At 43.0% G+C, this 14,960-nt stretch overlaps 1 protein-coding gene across 2 annotated transcripts in view; it reads right to left on the reverse strand.

Annotated features, from left to right (window-relative positions):
• PLEKHA3 (pleckstrin homology domain containing A3) overlaps window positions 1–14,886 on the reverse strand; it is a 290,840-nt gene extending 275,954 nt beyond the window's left edge. Inside the window, exons 1-2 of one of the 2 annotated variants that reach the window (XM_085645207.1) lie at window positions 14,613–14,886; window positions 9,599–9,715 (exon numbers count right to left, since the gene is read on the reverse strand). In XM_085645207.1, coding sequence (XP_085501333.1) covers window positions 9,599–9,715; window positions 14,613–14,652 — 157 coding nt within the window. In that variant the 5' untranslated portion in view covers window positions 14,653–14,886. The remainder of the gene's footprint in view (window positions 1–9,598; window positions 9,716–14,612) is intronic. The other variant, XM_085645208.1, reaches the window with a different exon arrangement.
• Between the last annotated feature and the right edge of the window lie 74 nt (window positions 14,887–14,960).

A 14,960-nucleotide genomic window follows, 5' to 3' on the forward strand; every position in this document is an offset into this window, starting at 1 on the left:
TTAATGCAGGCAACTTTTCCTAGTCTTGTAATGGCTTAAATTGCGGACTGGCTTGTTCTGCTGATCCTGGTCAAGCTAATCAACATTATCCATATTATTCCCCACCAACCGGCACTTGGACTGGATGCAATCCCAATGGAGCTATACAAACATCTGCTGCATGACGGAGATACAAAAACATCTGCCGCATGCCTTTATCCCTATTGGGGCTTACTCAGACAGGGTTACACACCCATATACAAAGCAGGGACAGTCTACATGTGAAATTGGTATATTCACTTTTTTTCTTGGCTTCACTAGTATGCGGATCTATTGTGTCCACTGAGGCTTAGGCCGGTCTATGGAAAAGCTAAGGTCAAGAACCTGTGTGCTCTCTCTTAATAACATAAGACTACTGTCCAACTCCTGGATTGTTAAAATAAAGCAGTCATGGCAGAGTATAGATATTAGTAATTTAAGAGTCCTGAGAAGACCGTTTATTTTGCTCTCGAGGATTGAAGCCTACTGGCCCCCACTCATGCAAAGTTACAATGAAACAGATCCTTTCACTGACATTTCCTGTGCATGTCAAAAGCATGTGTACATGGTAGATATAAGGAACATATGAAGAAGCAAGACTCTGTGGTAGTAAGAGTCGGATTACTGGGACTAGTGAAATCAATTTTCAATGGTCCCTGGGTAGAATAGCACAAGATTGAGGTCTGACAGTGGGAGTGCATTGCCTGCATTCCTGTGGCTGGAGACCGGAGACCCATAACTGAAGGGCGAGAGGATGGAAATAGGACTGCCGAAACTACTAGGACCTTTTCACAGGGGGGGAACATAGGTAAGAATTTCCTTAGCACTGTAACTTGGTCAATGGATGAGGTGGGGGGAGTCAGTAGATTCTATTGTTAAACATGAAGAAGTTTCAAGACAGAGTACGCCCTTTCTTTTTTCTCCACTTGCTGCTTCAGGAAGGGCTGATGACAGTAAGTTGCACATTTCGTTGCATCAAGGTTTTGGATATGACTTCGAGCCCAGCATCACTACCTTCTGTGAGAGCCATCACCTTCCACAAAATCTTTGTTTGCACTACGCTAAAGACTGACACTTGAAAGGGAACCACATCAAAGCATTGCCAGAACCAAACAGTGGATGCAGAGAGAACAGGGCTGGTGTCTGTTTGACAGCCAGTATCCCAGAGGTGAGGGGACATCACCTGGAGTTTGTGCAACTTGAAGGTGAAGCTGACTATCTGCCTAGCACTAAACACCTGTCTGCTTAGAGAGGGAAGGAGTTCCTGACCTTGCATGAGGATAGACTACCCAGGAGGAGAAGTACAGCACTGTTCTCGGCATGTGGAGTACCTAGAAGAAAGCAGACCACCACCGGAAGCAGAAGCAGCGTCAACCAGAATATTAAGTGTCACCTGGTCTCCCTATGTAGTTCATGTGGCAAACTACGTGAAGAATACTTTCAATCCAAACCAGCAAAGTGCTGTCTGCTCCTCACCACTCCACCACAAAACATCTGGAGAGACTTGTGTTGCCATTGCTCGCAGTGTATCCTGTTAAGAGCGTCATCACTACTGTTGCAGATAACTTGCCCCATAGCCCAGAGACACCTGAAGTACAGCACCCATTGCCCAGGCCTGCCACACTATTCATCCAAGAGGCACAAGCAAGGAGTGAGGTCACCTACACAACTCTTCATTACTTCAGAGGACGCCACAGATATCAACCCGACCAGAGCTGCTACAGTTGCCTCCGCTGTGAACAGGTAACACACAGCCTAAAACAGAAAGAGAAAGGCTGTATTTTTAGCTATCAAGAGAAGCCTAATGTTCTGGAAATAAAGTTTCCAGCAAAATCTCTTTAGTTAATTTCACACAAACTGACTTATGGTGATTACTTAGTTAACTCACATCTGCACTTCCTGTTGCCTGTGTCCTGTTTTGTCTGTTAAATACTATAGACATTGGGGGCCCTATAGGAAGAGGGCATTCTAGCTGGTGGGACATAGTCAGGAACATCAAACCCTGTACTGAACCCTCCATTGATGTGTGAGGTATTTTATTTTCTTGTGATGTTAGTTTTCATCTTTTTTGTCGAGTCAAGTACTGGACTAAACTGTGAATTATTGTTATGCTATATAAAAAGTTATTTGTACAGGCAACAGGCACAAAGCTGTATGGTACTACAATACCTAGATTTTTGTAAGCTGGCCTGCTTTATTTACTGAATATAAAGGGTTAAGCATTTCCAAAAAAAAAAAAGTGTAGAGATGATTACTGTCCGTAAATATATAGAGGGAGTGCATCCCAAGCTTTTGCATCAGCAACTGAGGACACCTGATGCCCATAGCGGGCAGTTTTTACTATAAGGGCTTATAACAGAGACAAACAGTTTGATCACAACATGCATGAGAGCCAATCACAGTTGTGGAAGATTAGCCCACCCCAGATCTGAGATTCTCTATTTTAGTAGACTACAATAACAAGATTTTCAATGAGGTCAAAGAAGCTCAAAGCTAGGACGCAGCAAAATTGGTAGCATTCTCAAAAATGACCAAACATCCCCCTGCAAGCTTCTTACTTACCAATATCATTTATAAGTGCCAGCACCATATTATTAGTCACTCATTTAGCAAACATTATTCCAGACTGGATGTCACACAATAGTTCGTTATCCATAAGGGCTTCTACTAGTTTGCATGTCTCTCCTTTTGATTTGAGAGGAGAAACCAAACAGCCACTTTTTATGATAGCATTGATGTACAGAAGACTTTTGACTGGGCAATGCTGGCATTCCTTCCAATGGTGCTGAAAAGGTTTGGTATACCATTTCAGTTTATTTATCCCACCACTTTTCCCTTCACACATGACCCTTCAAATGTCAAAGTATGAGTAACAACCTCAGTTTTGGAACAGAAAGCTCTCAAATTTCCATCCAACAGGAAAAGTTCAGACATCCTAGGTCACCACACTTCTTATAAAAAAAAATTAAAAAATGTCTCTAGGTGGGACTGGGACTCTTATACCAGACAGGAGCAGGCCAAAATTGTAAATGCATTTAGTCAATGTAGTGTGAATGTGGTATTCACTTGGTCATAGATTTGATCCATTCCGGTCGCAAACTATAGGCCCACCCACAGGTGGGGTACTGTTTTTATTTGAGAAGTGTGGGAATGTAGGATGGTAGAACATTTGCTGTTGGCAGTAAAATTCAGTTTTCAAAATCAAACAAAAGTAAGGAAATTGTGTGTTTTTACACAAGCATTGGCATTTGCAGAAAATGTTATGCAAGGATAGGTTGTAGCATCCACAGAAGCCTTGCCACCATGGACTACCCTGGCTCTTTAGTTTTCAGAAATGTCTGATTGTTGCGGGTTCCTGGGCAGAGAACAACCTCAGACTTGAATACAGCAGTAACAAACATACCATAAAACAACATTTCCCACCAAAAACATCTTTCAAGCTGTTAGAAATTGGGTTTCTGGTGGGCTAGGGTATGCACCAAAGCTAGGCAGAACCCACAACTCTAGTCAGGATAAGGAAGTTACATACCCAAGATGACCCCTTCTCACCCCATTTGTAGCTTCGCACAAGCAGTCAGGCTTATCACAGAGGCAATGTGTAAAGCATTTGCGCAACATGCTCACACCAGTGACACAGTAAATATACCACAAAAGAGACTCCACCCAGTATTATATTAAAATACGTTTCTGTATTGCATATGAACATAGACCAAAACCACATGAACCAATAATCACTTTGCCATCCAGGCAATTGTCATAACATCACAGTTAGTGCAATAACAAAGACTTATATGTTGCACACGTCATGGAAACACCCTCACTGTGAACACAAATGCAAACCCTAAAATTATACTCGTAATTCTGACAGTACAAGGATCCAAACGACTTACATATAGCAAATATCAGGGCATAGCATTGCAGCAGTTAGGTCGTAAGCATCACCCATAAATCACAAGAAAAGCAGCTGTCATAGATATATCATACTGCGCCTCTATTACAGGTTGTGTGGGGAACACGGTGAGCACCACTGAGGAGAATGCCACTATAAACTGTAGGCCGCAGGAACACCTGCGTGCCTACCACATGAAGTACAGTAGTTCCAAAGGGCTCCCAAACGTGGCAAGATTTCGATACCAAACCAGGGACCTCTGTTGTGTGCCCCCATGGACTACCACATAGAGAAACAGATGCCCCACGGTATGTTTTACTAAAGTGCAGGTATGAGCACTCAAGATCAGGGGCTTTCTGCCGGTACTGTGTGAGGCCAAACAATCTGGAGCACACCGTCTGGCCGAAAAGTGTGCTCATCCACCCAGCTGTGTGTGTGCCATCAGGAATGCATTTCTAGCCGGGTACATGCTGGTGCAGTTGATTATCACACAGTACCTTATAGGGTTTCATTACTCCAGGCGAGTCAAATCCTTACTTTGGGCTGCAGCCCGTCTCGACCACGGCGGAGAAAGGAATTCCTCCCAAGGCTACGCACCATATAGGCAGCCACTAGAAGACAGTCGCAGCCTTCAGCCTTGTGGGGCCACTTTGAGGGAAGTCCTTGCGGTGTGGTATCTGCCCTCGTGCCAGGTATAGGCCTCCCAGACAAGAAGAGGGTGCCACTGATCAGCACCTCTCCTTTAGGCACGGGGGCGTATTGGGAACAGGCTGTTGCAGGAGGAAGCACTGTGGAAATTTAGCATAGAGTGCACCTATCGCACTGGTTAAACCAGGACGCGCTCACCTCGGGCTACGAAGAAATGAAGCGCTCATCACACGTTCCCCAAGGGGTGTCTACCTAAGCACACAGGCACGAGGCGCAAGTCGCATGGAAAACCAGGAGAAGTTCCCCGCGCTGAAAGGTACAAAACCAAAAGGAGCCTGTAACATTGCTCACCAGGCGCTAGACTGGCAAGGACAGGAGGCTAAAGCAGCACTCCTTGAAGAGAACGGGGGGGGCACACAAGCAGGAAGGTAGGCAACAGGGCAGCACACAGGATTCTTGCAGGCAACGAGGAAATCCTTCCAGAAGGTCACCACAATAAAGCAAGGTCCAAGTGGTGGTTTTCCTGGCAGCACAGCAATCCTCTGGTCAGTATGTAGAGCCAGCAGCATCTGGTTACAAGTCCCACGCAGGGTCTAAAATCATGGGGTCAGAGCCCCAGTACTTATAATCAAAATGTATGATGTGGAAGTAACTTGAAAAGAACTTTAGAAGTGCACAACACCCCCATTCAATCCCAGCTCTGGCTGCAGACATCAGTAGGAGGTAAACGATCCCTTTGTGTGAGGGCAGAACCAGCCTTTACAAATGTAAGTGCACCTCTTTCTCTCCAAGCCCAGAAAGACCATTCAGTATGCCGATGCAACCCGGTTACACCCAACCCTTCCTGTCTGATGGCTGTCTGCAACGTATGCACAAAGCCCAGCTGGCACTCTGCCCTAGACGTGGATTGTAGTCAGGCTGCAAAGCACAAAGAGTAATAAGCACATAGGAATGCCAGTTTTCTAAAAGTGGCATTCCTGCAATAGTAATGAAAACTTCACCTACAGCAATAAGCAGGATTTATCACCACTATTTCAAACATACCAAACATGGCAACACTACTCCTTTCAGATCAGAAAATACCACTGACAAACATATCAGGGAATTCCCAATGCAAACTTATGAGAGGAGCAGTGCTCACAGTAGTGAAAAACAAAATAGGGTGTGTGTCACAACCAGGACATGCCACATAATCGAAGCACATGTCCTACCTTTTACATACACAGCGCCCTGCCCATAGGGCTACCTAAGGCCTACCTTAGGGTTGGCCTATATGAAGAAAAAGGGGAGGATCAGGTTTGGCAAGTAATTTTAAATGCCAAGCCAATGTGGCAGTAAACTGTACATGCAGACCCTGCAGTGGTAGGCCTGAGACAGATTTGAAAGGCTACTTCTGTGGGTGGTGGGCGCAGCGCTGCAGCCCCACTAGTAGCATTTTATTTGCAGGCCTTGTGTACATGGGATACCACTGTACAAGGGGCTTACAAATAAATTAAATATTCAAAAGAGGTGTAGACTAATTATACCATGTTTAAAGGAGAGAGCACATGCACTTTAGCACTAAATAGCAGTGGAAAAATACCCAGAGTCCTGAAGACAACAAAAACAGGTCAGAACAAATGCAGAAGAATGGCAAAAAGTACGGGGATAATCCTGCAGAAAGACCATGTCCAACACAAGCCCTTTCTGAAATTGCATTTCCCGGGCCTTTCATGTCCTAGCTGATAGGCCACCCACACATATGGGGTAACGTGTAATCCGCAGAACTGCACTGCGTGCTAGGACTTGGCCATCCATGCAGAGTCTAGAGCTTTCAATGCTTTAAATTAAATCAAAATAGGTTTTTAACCAAAATTTAACATTTGTAGCGCTTTCTAGTCAGGAGAAAGTGATGGTATCCAGGCAAGCACATTATCTTGTATTTCCCCTGGTCTCTATTTTTTTTTCCCTAGAGAGCCTGGGGAATACAAGGTCGGATTCTCTGAATGGTGTCAGGCCCTGGGCCCAACTACTGCAAACACCCCCCAGGAAAACAGTGAAAATATGATTTTTTTTAAAGGTATATTTTGATGTTTGCAGGCATTCAGGAGAAAGTTAAGATATAGTTTTAAGCTGATAATTTATTGTTGTTCGTTTCAGATCTAGAGAACTCTTGTATCCCTGAACTTTCCTACATTAACATGGCACTTTCTCTAGTCCTAATGATAACCAAATCCACGCAGATCAATTTGCACGCTGGATTATGAAATAAACAAAGGATGAATTTAGATATGTGGGTGTAATCTGTGCAAGGATATATCATAATATTATCTATAATGAAAACTAGAATGGTAGACAAAAAAATGGTCACTATTGAACATGACTGTTTGGCCAAGACAAATGTTTTACAGCAGAGACTCATGCTCCACTTTGTAATGCTGTCAAACCCTTGTCACACCCGTACCACCATGTGCTTCCAAAGAGTTTGTGCAGACTGTATGTGCACTAGGAATATATGCTACTGGCAAAGAGGCAGTAGGATGAATTAGACAATGAGACTGCTGGCAACAGAGTGTCAGAAGAACCACATTTTCAATGTGAAGCAAGGATACGCTAAGAGGGAGAAACAGGGAGAAAGTTGTAGGGGAGGAAGAGGGAAGACAAAAGAATGAAATTAGGTTCAGAAAGCTAAGGAATAGCAGGAGTGACAGAAACGTCACAGGACTGGAACCAAAAGAGGCAGTAAAACAGATCAAAGGAGTGACGATGTCAAAGCAGCAAAAGGACAATGAAAAAGTTCAGTAATCAGTTAAAAGCCTAATTGAGTAACTGCTATGCCTCATGCTTGCAAGGCATCTTACATGTCGCCATCTTAGTAAATACCACCATGCGCATCCAGGTAAGTTCATCTATTGAAAAAAGGGCAGATTTACGTTCAAAAGTTTGTACGTTCAATTTTGTTGAGTTGTCCTGGATATCAGGTGCTCCTATTAAAGTGGACATCCTCATGCTTTGACAGCAAGGACCACAACAGGCATACAGCAAACACTGTCTTTGCGCATACACATAAAAAAGTGCCACCGGTCACATGGACCATAAATTAATTTATTTTGAATGTACTAGGATTGCAACAGTAGAGAAAGGGTAATCAACATAAGTATATTACAGTTATGGCCCTAGTGGGTAAACTTCTAGTTTAGTCTAGACACTTTACCTCGCATCTTTGTTTGTTTAATTAGTAAAGCAAGCTCCTGTAAGAATAAATCATCCTCCATAAACTTGTGCTTTTCTAGGTCACCTTTCTAGTTATGAAACATGCTAAACTAGATTCAGAAATCGTGCAACGCTCAAAATCACCCTCAATCAGAAAAGTTCACCAGCTTTAGAACATGTTCACCCTTCCAAAAATCCAAACTTGCCCAATAGACTTCAATGTGGTCAACCTTCCTGCACCTTGTCCTACAACACATCAGGACATCCGATGAAAAACAAGCGGGATTGCTGATCCCACATTTACGACAAGTATGCTAGCAAACAAAATAAAAAGAAATAACATACACCATGCTGCCTCTGAAGAGGAAATGAAAAGGTCCGAGTACAGTGATGCAAGAACGACCAAAGACTCCAGGTGACAAAGTCTGCTTTGGATCCCAATCCAGGAACAAGCACCATAAAGACTGCTGATAAGGCCCTTGAAGTGCTGGGCATCATTGCTGTATCCCCATTGCCTGTGCCACAACGAAGAGCTCCCTGGATGGGTGCTGAAGAGGATGCAGTTGAAGGACCTTATACTTAGAATATAAAATAAGACTGCGGCCTTTTGAAAACAACAAAAAGGTTCAATAAGATTTACAATATTTTCCACTAAACAGAAACTTTTCTCATGTTTATCTTTATTCACACTTACGATGCCTCGTTCTTAAGACTCCTCTTAGGAGCCATGTTTTGGGGAGTTGTCAGACCTTGCACAGCCATTTCGTACAGACAACAGTTTAGGCAGGGCAGATACAATTAGTACTAACATCTTATATATATTAGGATAAGGTCAATCTTATCATGTTAGACTACCACCATACATGCCAATAGACCCGATTCAGGCAGGGGAATCCTGATGTTTAAGCAAAAAATGGCTTTATTTCAGCTGTCTACCACCTAAAATTGCCTCTGCTACAATATTAGCCAATGGGGAATCCGCTGTATGTACTACATAAGTATCTACACCTCTTCTACCAAGTAATTTATCCACACCAAGAAGTCAAAAGAACCATACTCAAAAGGAGTGACCTAAACAAGAGCAATACAAGAACCTTGTATATATGGACACAAATTCAAGTAATAGAACATTAAGGCCCCAATTAGGATGTCGGTCCTTTCCAACCCACATCCTTGATTTGAATTCTGACCGCCATATTACGATGGTCAGAATTCAAACTGGCTGGTCATTCCAGCTGGCTTCCGATAGGCTCAAGGAGTCCATCGGACAGTTGGAAACCGAACATAATCCCTTACGGACAGTGTTTCTGCCGCCAGGATTATGATGTCAGTTTCTGACAGGCTTTCTAGGTCAGGATTTCCGACATGGAAAGCCTGTCAGAAAGCGACTCTGGGAGACCCTAGCAGGGCCCCCTCTCTCCACGGTTTCCGGTTGGAGACCGAGGGGCCACCTATGGCGCTCCCCTGTAAATCCCTGCATCATGCAGCAGGCACCGTGAGGTACCTGCCACATGGTGCAGGGATTTGCAGTTAACCCCATTGGGAGCTTGTGCTGCGGCCGGTTCCGACCGCCGCACAGGCTCCCATAGGGAAATGTGCAGTCGCATCGTAACTGCAGTTTCGGACTGCCGACCCGAGGTCAGTCAGTCTCGAAACCGCAGACATCGGTCGGAGAAAACTCCAACCAACATCTCAATCAGCCCATGAATGTTTTCATTATAATATGTCTCATTACAAATAAACGTTTATACTACTGATGTAGCATACTTTATTGAATCAGTTTTCAAAACAGGATTGTGGATATAAAGTATAAATGTGAACTATTTCAAGCACACATATATTAACACATACCTTTAATTTCACACACAGCCATCTTAATGCTGCCCTTGCTCCCCTTGCAAACATCGTCTTGCGAGTCATAGTAAGATAAAATTCCATTTTCCAAAACAAACCAGCGCGGCTGCCAACCTAAATCAAAACAAATGGACATGTTGAAAATCGTCCCTCAGAATAGCAGTTTTTTTAACAGCATCTCTATCTCCTCTTTCTAGCCATTTGAAGAGAACCTATGAGAACCCACCTCTTCTACTAATGCAGTAATACATTCTATGTATTCTCCCTGAAAAATACAAAGCTGAGGACACCAGTCTGTGAGAGACATGGTAAAACGTCAACTTGAACTAAATAACCAAGAAAAAACACCACTGGCCTAAAATTGATTGGACACCAGGTGAAATTTTTTTTTTTTCAAAAAACATTGTAGCATGGTGGAGAACGGCTGCCATGTGAATGTAACGTACAGCAGGTGTTTATTGTTAACATTTATATTAATATCATTATACAAACAGTAATATATACATTTAAGCCGGGTCTGGAAGCTTAGTAGACTATTGTGAGCACCGTAGGGGCCTGTGTTTGACCTCATACTCACAGGTTCAAACACCGGCGGGTCCACTCAGGCTTTCATCCTTCGGAGTTGGATAAAATGAGTACTGTTAAGTTGGGTAACAATAAACATCTGTTATTCAACGCCAAGATAACCCTTCTGGGTTAACGTGTGCTTTACAAATGCACGCTATGTTTATGTCTGTTATGCATAACACTGAATGTGTCTCATTGGGATATTGGCAAACAAATGTACTATTTTTACAGGCAATATAAATTATTTCTAGAGATTTACGTGCCACTAACATAGTAGAAGGCACTGTGCACAGTATGGTGACTAAATCAGAAATGCACATTAAACTTTTCAGCAGTAAGTGGGTATAAGCGGTAAGCTTGAGTGAAATCAAGCGGCACGACTGAACAGAAACATCAGTAAGGCTGAGTTTGATTACATCAGCCTGAGGGTACAGCCAGCACTGGCAATAAATCAAGGTTCGTTTAAAAATGTTATAGCAAGCAGTGCCTTGGAAGCAGAGAAGCGTGGAAGTGAATGGAAGAGTGGATGTGAACGGAAGAGTGGATGTGAACGGAAGCGTGGTTGTGAATGGTAGCTGTGTAAACAGAGATGCGTGGCCGTCACTCGGTGGGGGTTGGAGAAAGAGTGCTTTTCATCAAAGTGGTAAGCTGCCTGTCGAAGGTAAGAACATAGTTATAAGTCGTGCGTGGGCTGTGGGTAATTGACTGTGAATGACAACAGGTCTTTATTTATGCTCAGACAAAGCACTCGGGATTGGACCATCGTGTTTGTTTATGTATACAGAGAAAGCACTCTGGACTAGACAACCGATTAAGTAGAGTAAAATGAGAAGAATGGCTTTTTGGCAGGTAACTACGTTTCAAGTTATGGAAGGGTTGCCACGGGCCTCATGAGAGCATAGGGGCTTGGTGGTGTTTTGAAACCAGATTTTATGTTGTATCAAATTTTTCAAATACTTGTGGAACGTGAGACAGTGCGCATTTTGGTTATGAAAGCTCACGCATTACCCCAGTGACTGCGAAGCTGTCGAAGTCCCCCTTGGTGTATTATGAATGAAGAGCTTGGAGGATTTTAATGTCACGTAGAGTTGGTGAAGATGATTACACATCCCAGCTTTGCATTTTAAATCAACTGTGAGAAAATATTCAAGATATTTTTCTATTAGGGTTGATTACTGATCTTGTTTACAGAGATTTACCCAGGATGAAGCGCAAGTGGCGCCAAAAGCATTGGATACAGGAATCTGGATGTATGGAGCATATCTATCATATGGTTTTGAGAAATACTGAACAAAATTATTTTGTAATGGGAAAATAAACGTGTGATATAGATTGATACTGCGAACAAACTTTACAAAAAGATTAAACAATGAAATATTGAGTAACAATTACAAATAATATATTGGAATGTTTATTTTACATTTTTCATCATAGGGAAAATGTCATTCTGCAATAGGAGCGCACTGTTACTCCCATCTAAACTATACAGGTTCACAATGTAATTAATGACTCAGCAACCTGGACCCACAGAGTAACTCTACAGTCACAGTCCCAAAGCTTTAGGCTATATGGCAAATTAATTCCATAAGCCTACTGGCACACTATGGTGTTGCCAACATGAACACAGAGCAAAATATGCAGCCCATACACACAATTGTGCAGAACAGTTGCCCAATCTTGGATGCCCTACATACTTCCAAGAAGTCCGAGTGGCTTGTACAACACTGGCCCCTCACACGATGATTTTGGAGGTAATTTTAGTGTCATGATAGAGCCAGAAATGGACAGATGAAATGCAGCCGCCCGTCCCTCAATGGCTGCAGCAAAGCTGCTCCAACATATTATGGAACAGGATGCCTTATAGACCTGTGGCACCATCATCTTTTAATCAGAGGCTTGTGCGATGTCATCTAGACTTTACTGCTGGGTGGGTACCAGTGATGTTAGCGGCTGCACTAAAGAAGTGGCATGTATGGCAAGAACATTAACTGATCACTCCATGGAAATGCTTCACATACGTCTGCTAGATCAATTTCATGCATGAATTGTTGGCGCGTCCCCTTCGAGGCACTGGTGAACTAAGGACTACTATACTACATTACTTAAAACAATATAGGCTAGGTAGAGAGTGTAAGAGCATTATGGGGGGGATTTCAAAGTAGTCATCATAATGCTCTGCTAAAATGCTCTCATAATGTAATTGAATGCTGCAAGACAATATGGAATTAGCAGACATTGTGTTGAAGTACTGCCACAAAAATGCAAGTGCAAAGATAGATGAGGAGGGGGTATTCTTCATTAGAACCTTTGCAAATCCGATCAGAAGACCCTGGGCTGCAACAGCCATCACTGAAATTGAACAATATACAAATGGCAAAATGCAAGGTACAGATAAGATCTTTCAGAAATTTCAAAATTTCTATGCAGACCTTCACACCTCCTGAACAACATAACGGACATAAAAACTGCTTATCTTGACAGAATAGCACTACAATGGGTGGAGAGTATGTGCAAGCTAACTCCTATCTCAGTGGGGGAGTTACAAACTGTGATCAAAGATTTAAAAGTGGTGAAGCGAAAGGCTCGGTCTGGATTTCTATTAAAAAAAAAGTTGCTGATCTATTTTGCCTGCATTTGTATGAGAAAGCCAGGAATGTCGGTATCTTACCTCTTACACTATGAGAGGCCTTACTTACTACATTACTGAAACCAAATATCGTTTAATTCTCTATCAGTTATCAACATGGATACTAAGATACTGGTGAAGATGATAGCAATCGCGACCACTCCCTCTCCTCAAAGAACTGGCACTACTCAAACAATTGGGCCTCATGCCAGGTCGCTCCACATCAAAGAACCTTCGCACATGAGTAACTACTATGGGTGTGCGGAATTTGCACAGTCGCACTACACAAAACTCAGCGAAACAGTAAAAAATCCCTGCGAGCACGCAGAGTTCCGCAAACACGCAGAATTGCTTGTTCCGCCAAATCGCAATGCTTTTTTCCTGTTCGTGAACGCTGTTTGCGTGCTCGGGGGGAAATATCTTGCGAACACACATTTTGAAAGCGCAAACAAGCAAAAAATTCTGTGATGCCGTGGAATTTTTTGGCAATTGCGCATTCTCCCCGGAACGCAAAATTACACAAATTCCACGAGCGGAACGGAATTTACCGCCGAGGCCTAGTAACTACACCAATTAAATCCAGAATAGAAAGCTGTGTCATTATTTCTGTACAACACAAAAGACTTTGCACTGAATTGCAGTTCCTATTTGCAACCTTGGAGTGACTCGGAATCAATGGGAATTTTTTTGTCTGGATTAGACTGTTAACTACCTAATCAACAGCCAGACTTCAGATTGATTGTGTGCTTTTGCTCCCCAATAAACATAACTTGGGGATGAGGCAAGTATGCCCTCTGCTCCTCATACTATTCGCACTTTTAACAAAGTCGCTGTCTTGTACACTCTGTCAATACTACTGGGCATGTGGGTTAAGTTTCGGGAAATATAGAAGTCCGCTGTCACGGTTTGTCAAACATTACACACTGCATGTGCACACTATTTTATCGAAGTAAAATACTCAAGTAAAAAGGAATCTCAAAACGACGGTCTCCCCAAGTTGAGTAATCGAGTACCCATGTGAATCAAAATCAAGAGCAAAAGTCCTTCAGCAAAGAACTTTGGGGCATATTAACAAGCACGGCGTTAAAATTATCGCTGCTTTAGCGGCAGAAAATTGCCGCTAAAGCGGCGATAATGGGCTTGATAATATGCCGCATAGAATTCCAATAGAAGCCCATGCTGATACCAGAACATGGGCTTCTATTGGAATTCTCTACGGCATATTATCAAGCCCATTATCGCCGCTTTAGCGTCAGTTTTCTGCCGCTAAAGCGGTGATAATGTTAACGCCATATCTTGATAATATGCCCCCTAGTAAGCAAACACCACAAAGATTCCCGACAAGATACCGCATTGCCTAATTGATCCATTAACCACACAAACTCTTACTAACCAATATTCTAAACTAGCTTTCTCATATTTAAACACCGCTACAGACAATCTTGACCATAGTTAACGCTAATCGTAAAGGACGCACAGACTCCAAAAGCACCGCAGAATCATATAAATGGTAGGAACGCACCACACAAATGCTGGCAACGTGTGTGCTGGTTAGGTTTGTTGTTGTTACAACACATCAACACACATCATTCTTCTAGTTGCTTCCTGTTTATACTGCATCTGAAGCTCGTGTGTGGTGGCTGCAAAATATACAAACGATCTCTTAACTCAATTTGTTACCAAGTCTAGGGAAATATTCAACACCTAGGTTAACAGAAACCGGTGAATTTCCAAGGTCATTCTAGATCAGTGGAGGTAAACAATGTAGTTACTAAAGTGAGATGAGCACAGCATTGAACAACCAAAGCAGGCAGGTACCTGTCATGTAATTGGTCCATTTGTATAGAACTCCTTCCATCCTTCGCGTCACACTCGTCCTTCGCGCATCTTTCCGGCGATGCCTACAGCCTTTCCTCCTCCTGCTCTGTCCCAGTCTCAGCTCTGTCGGTCTGTCCCTGTCTCAGGAGGTCAGACAGAGGTGAGTAGGGGGAGGGGTAACAACACTACCGCCTCCCCATTAAGCCCCAGGTTTCAGGGGCTACCGGAAACCCAGTTTCCAGCGTAGGCACGTCAAGTCATAACAAGCTGAAACGTCCCTAAAAACAAACCGAAATCGCAAAACGACATGAAAAGAGTACACAAAACAACGAACTACACCGTGAATTC

Source organism: Triturus cristatus, chromosome 3_1 (assembly GCF_964204655.1).
Source record: "Triturus cristatus chromosome 3_1, aTriCri1.1, whole genome shotgun sequence".
NCBI classification, from domain to species: domain Eukaryota; kingdom Metazoa; phylum Chordata; class Amphibia; order Caudata; family Salamandridae; genus Triturus; species Triturus cristatus.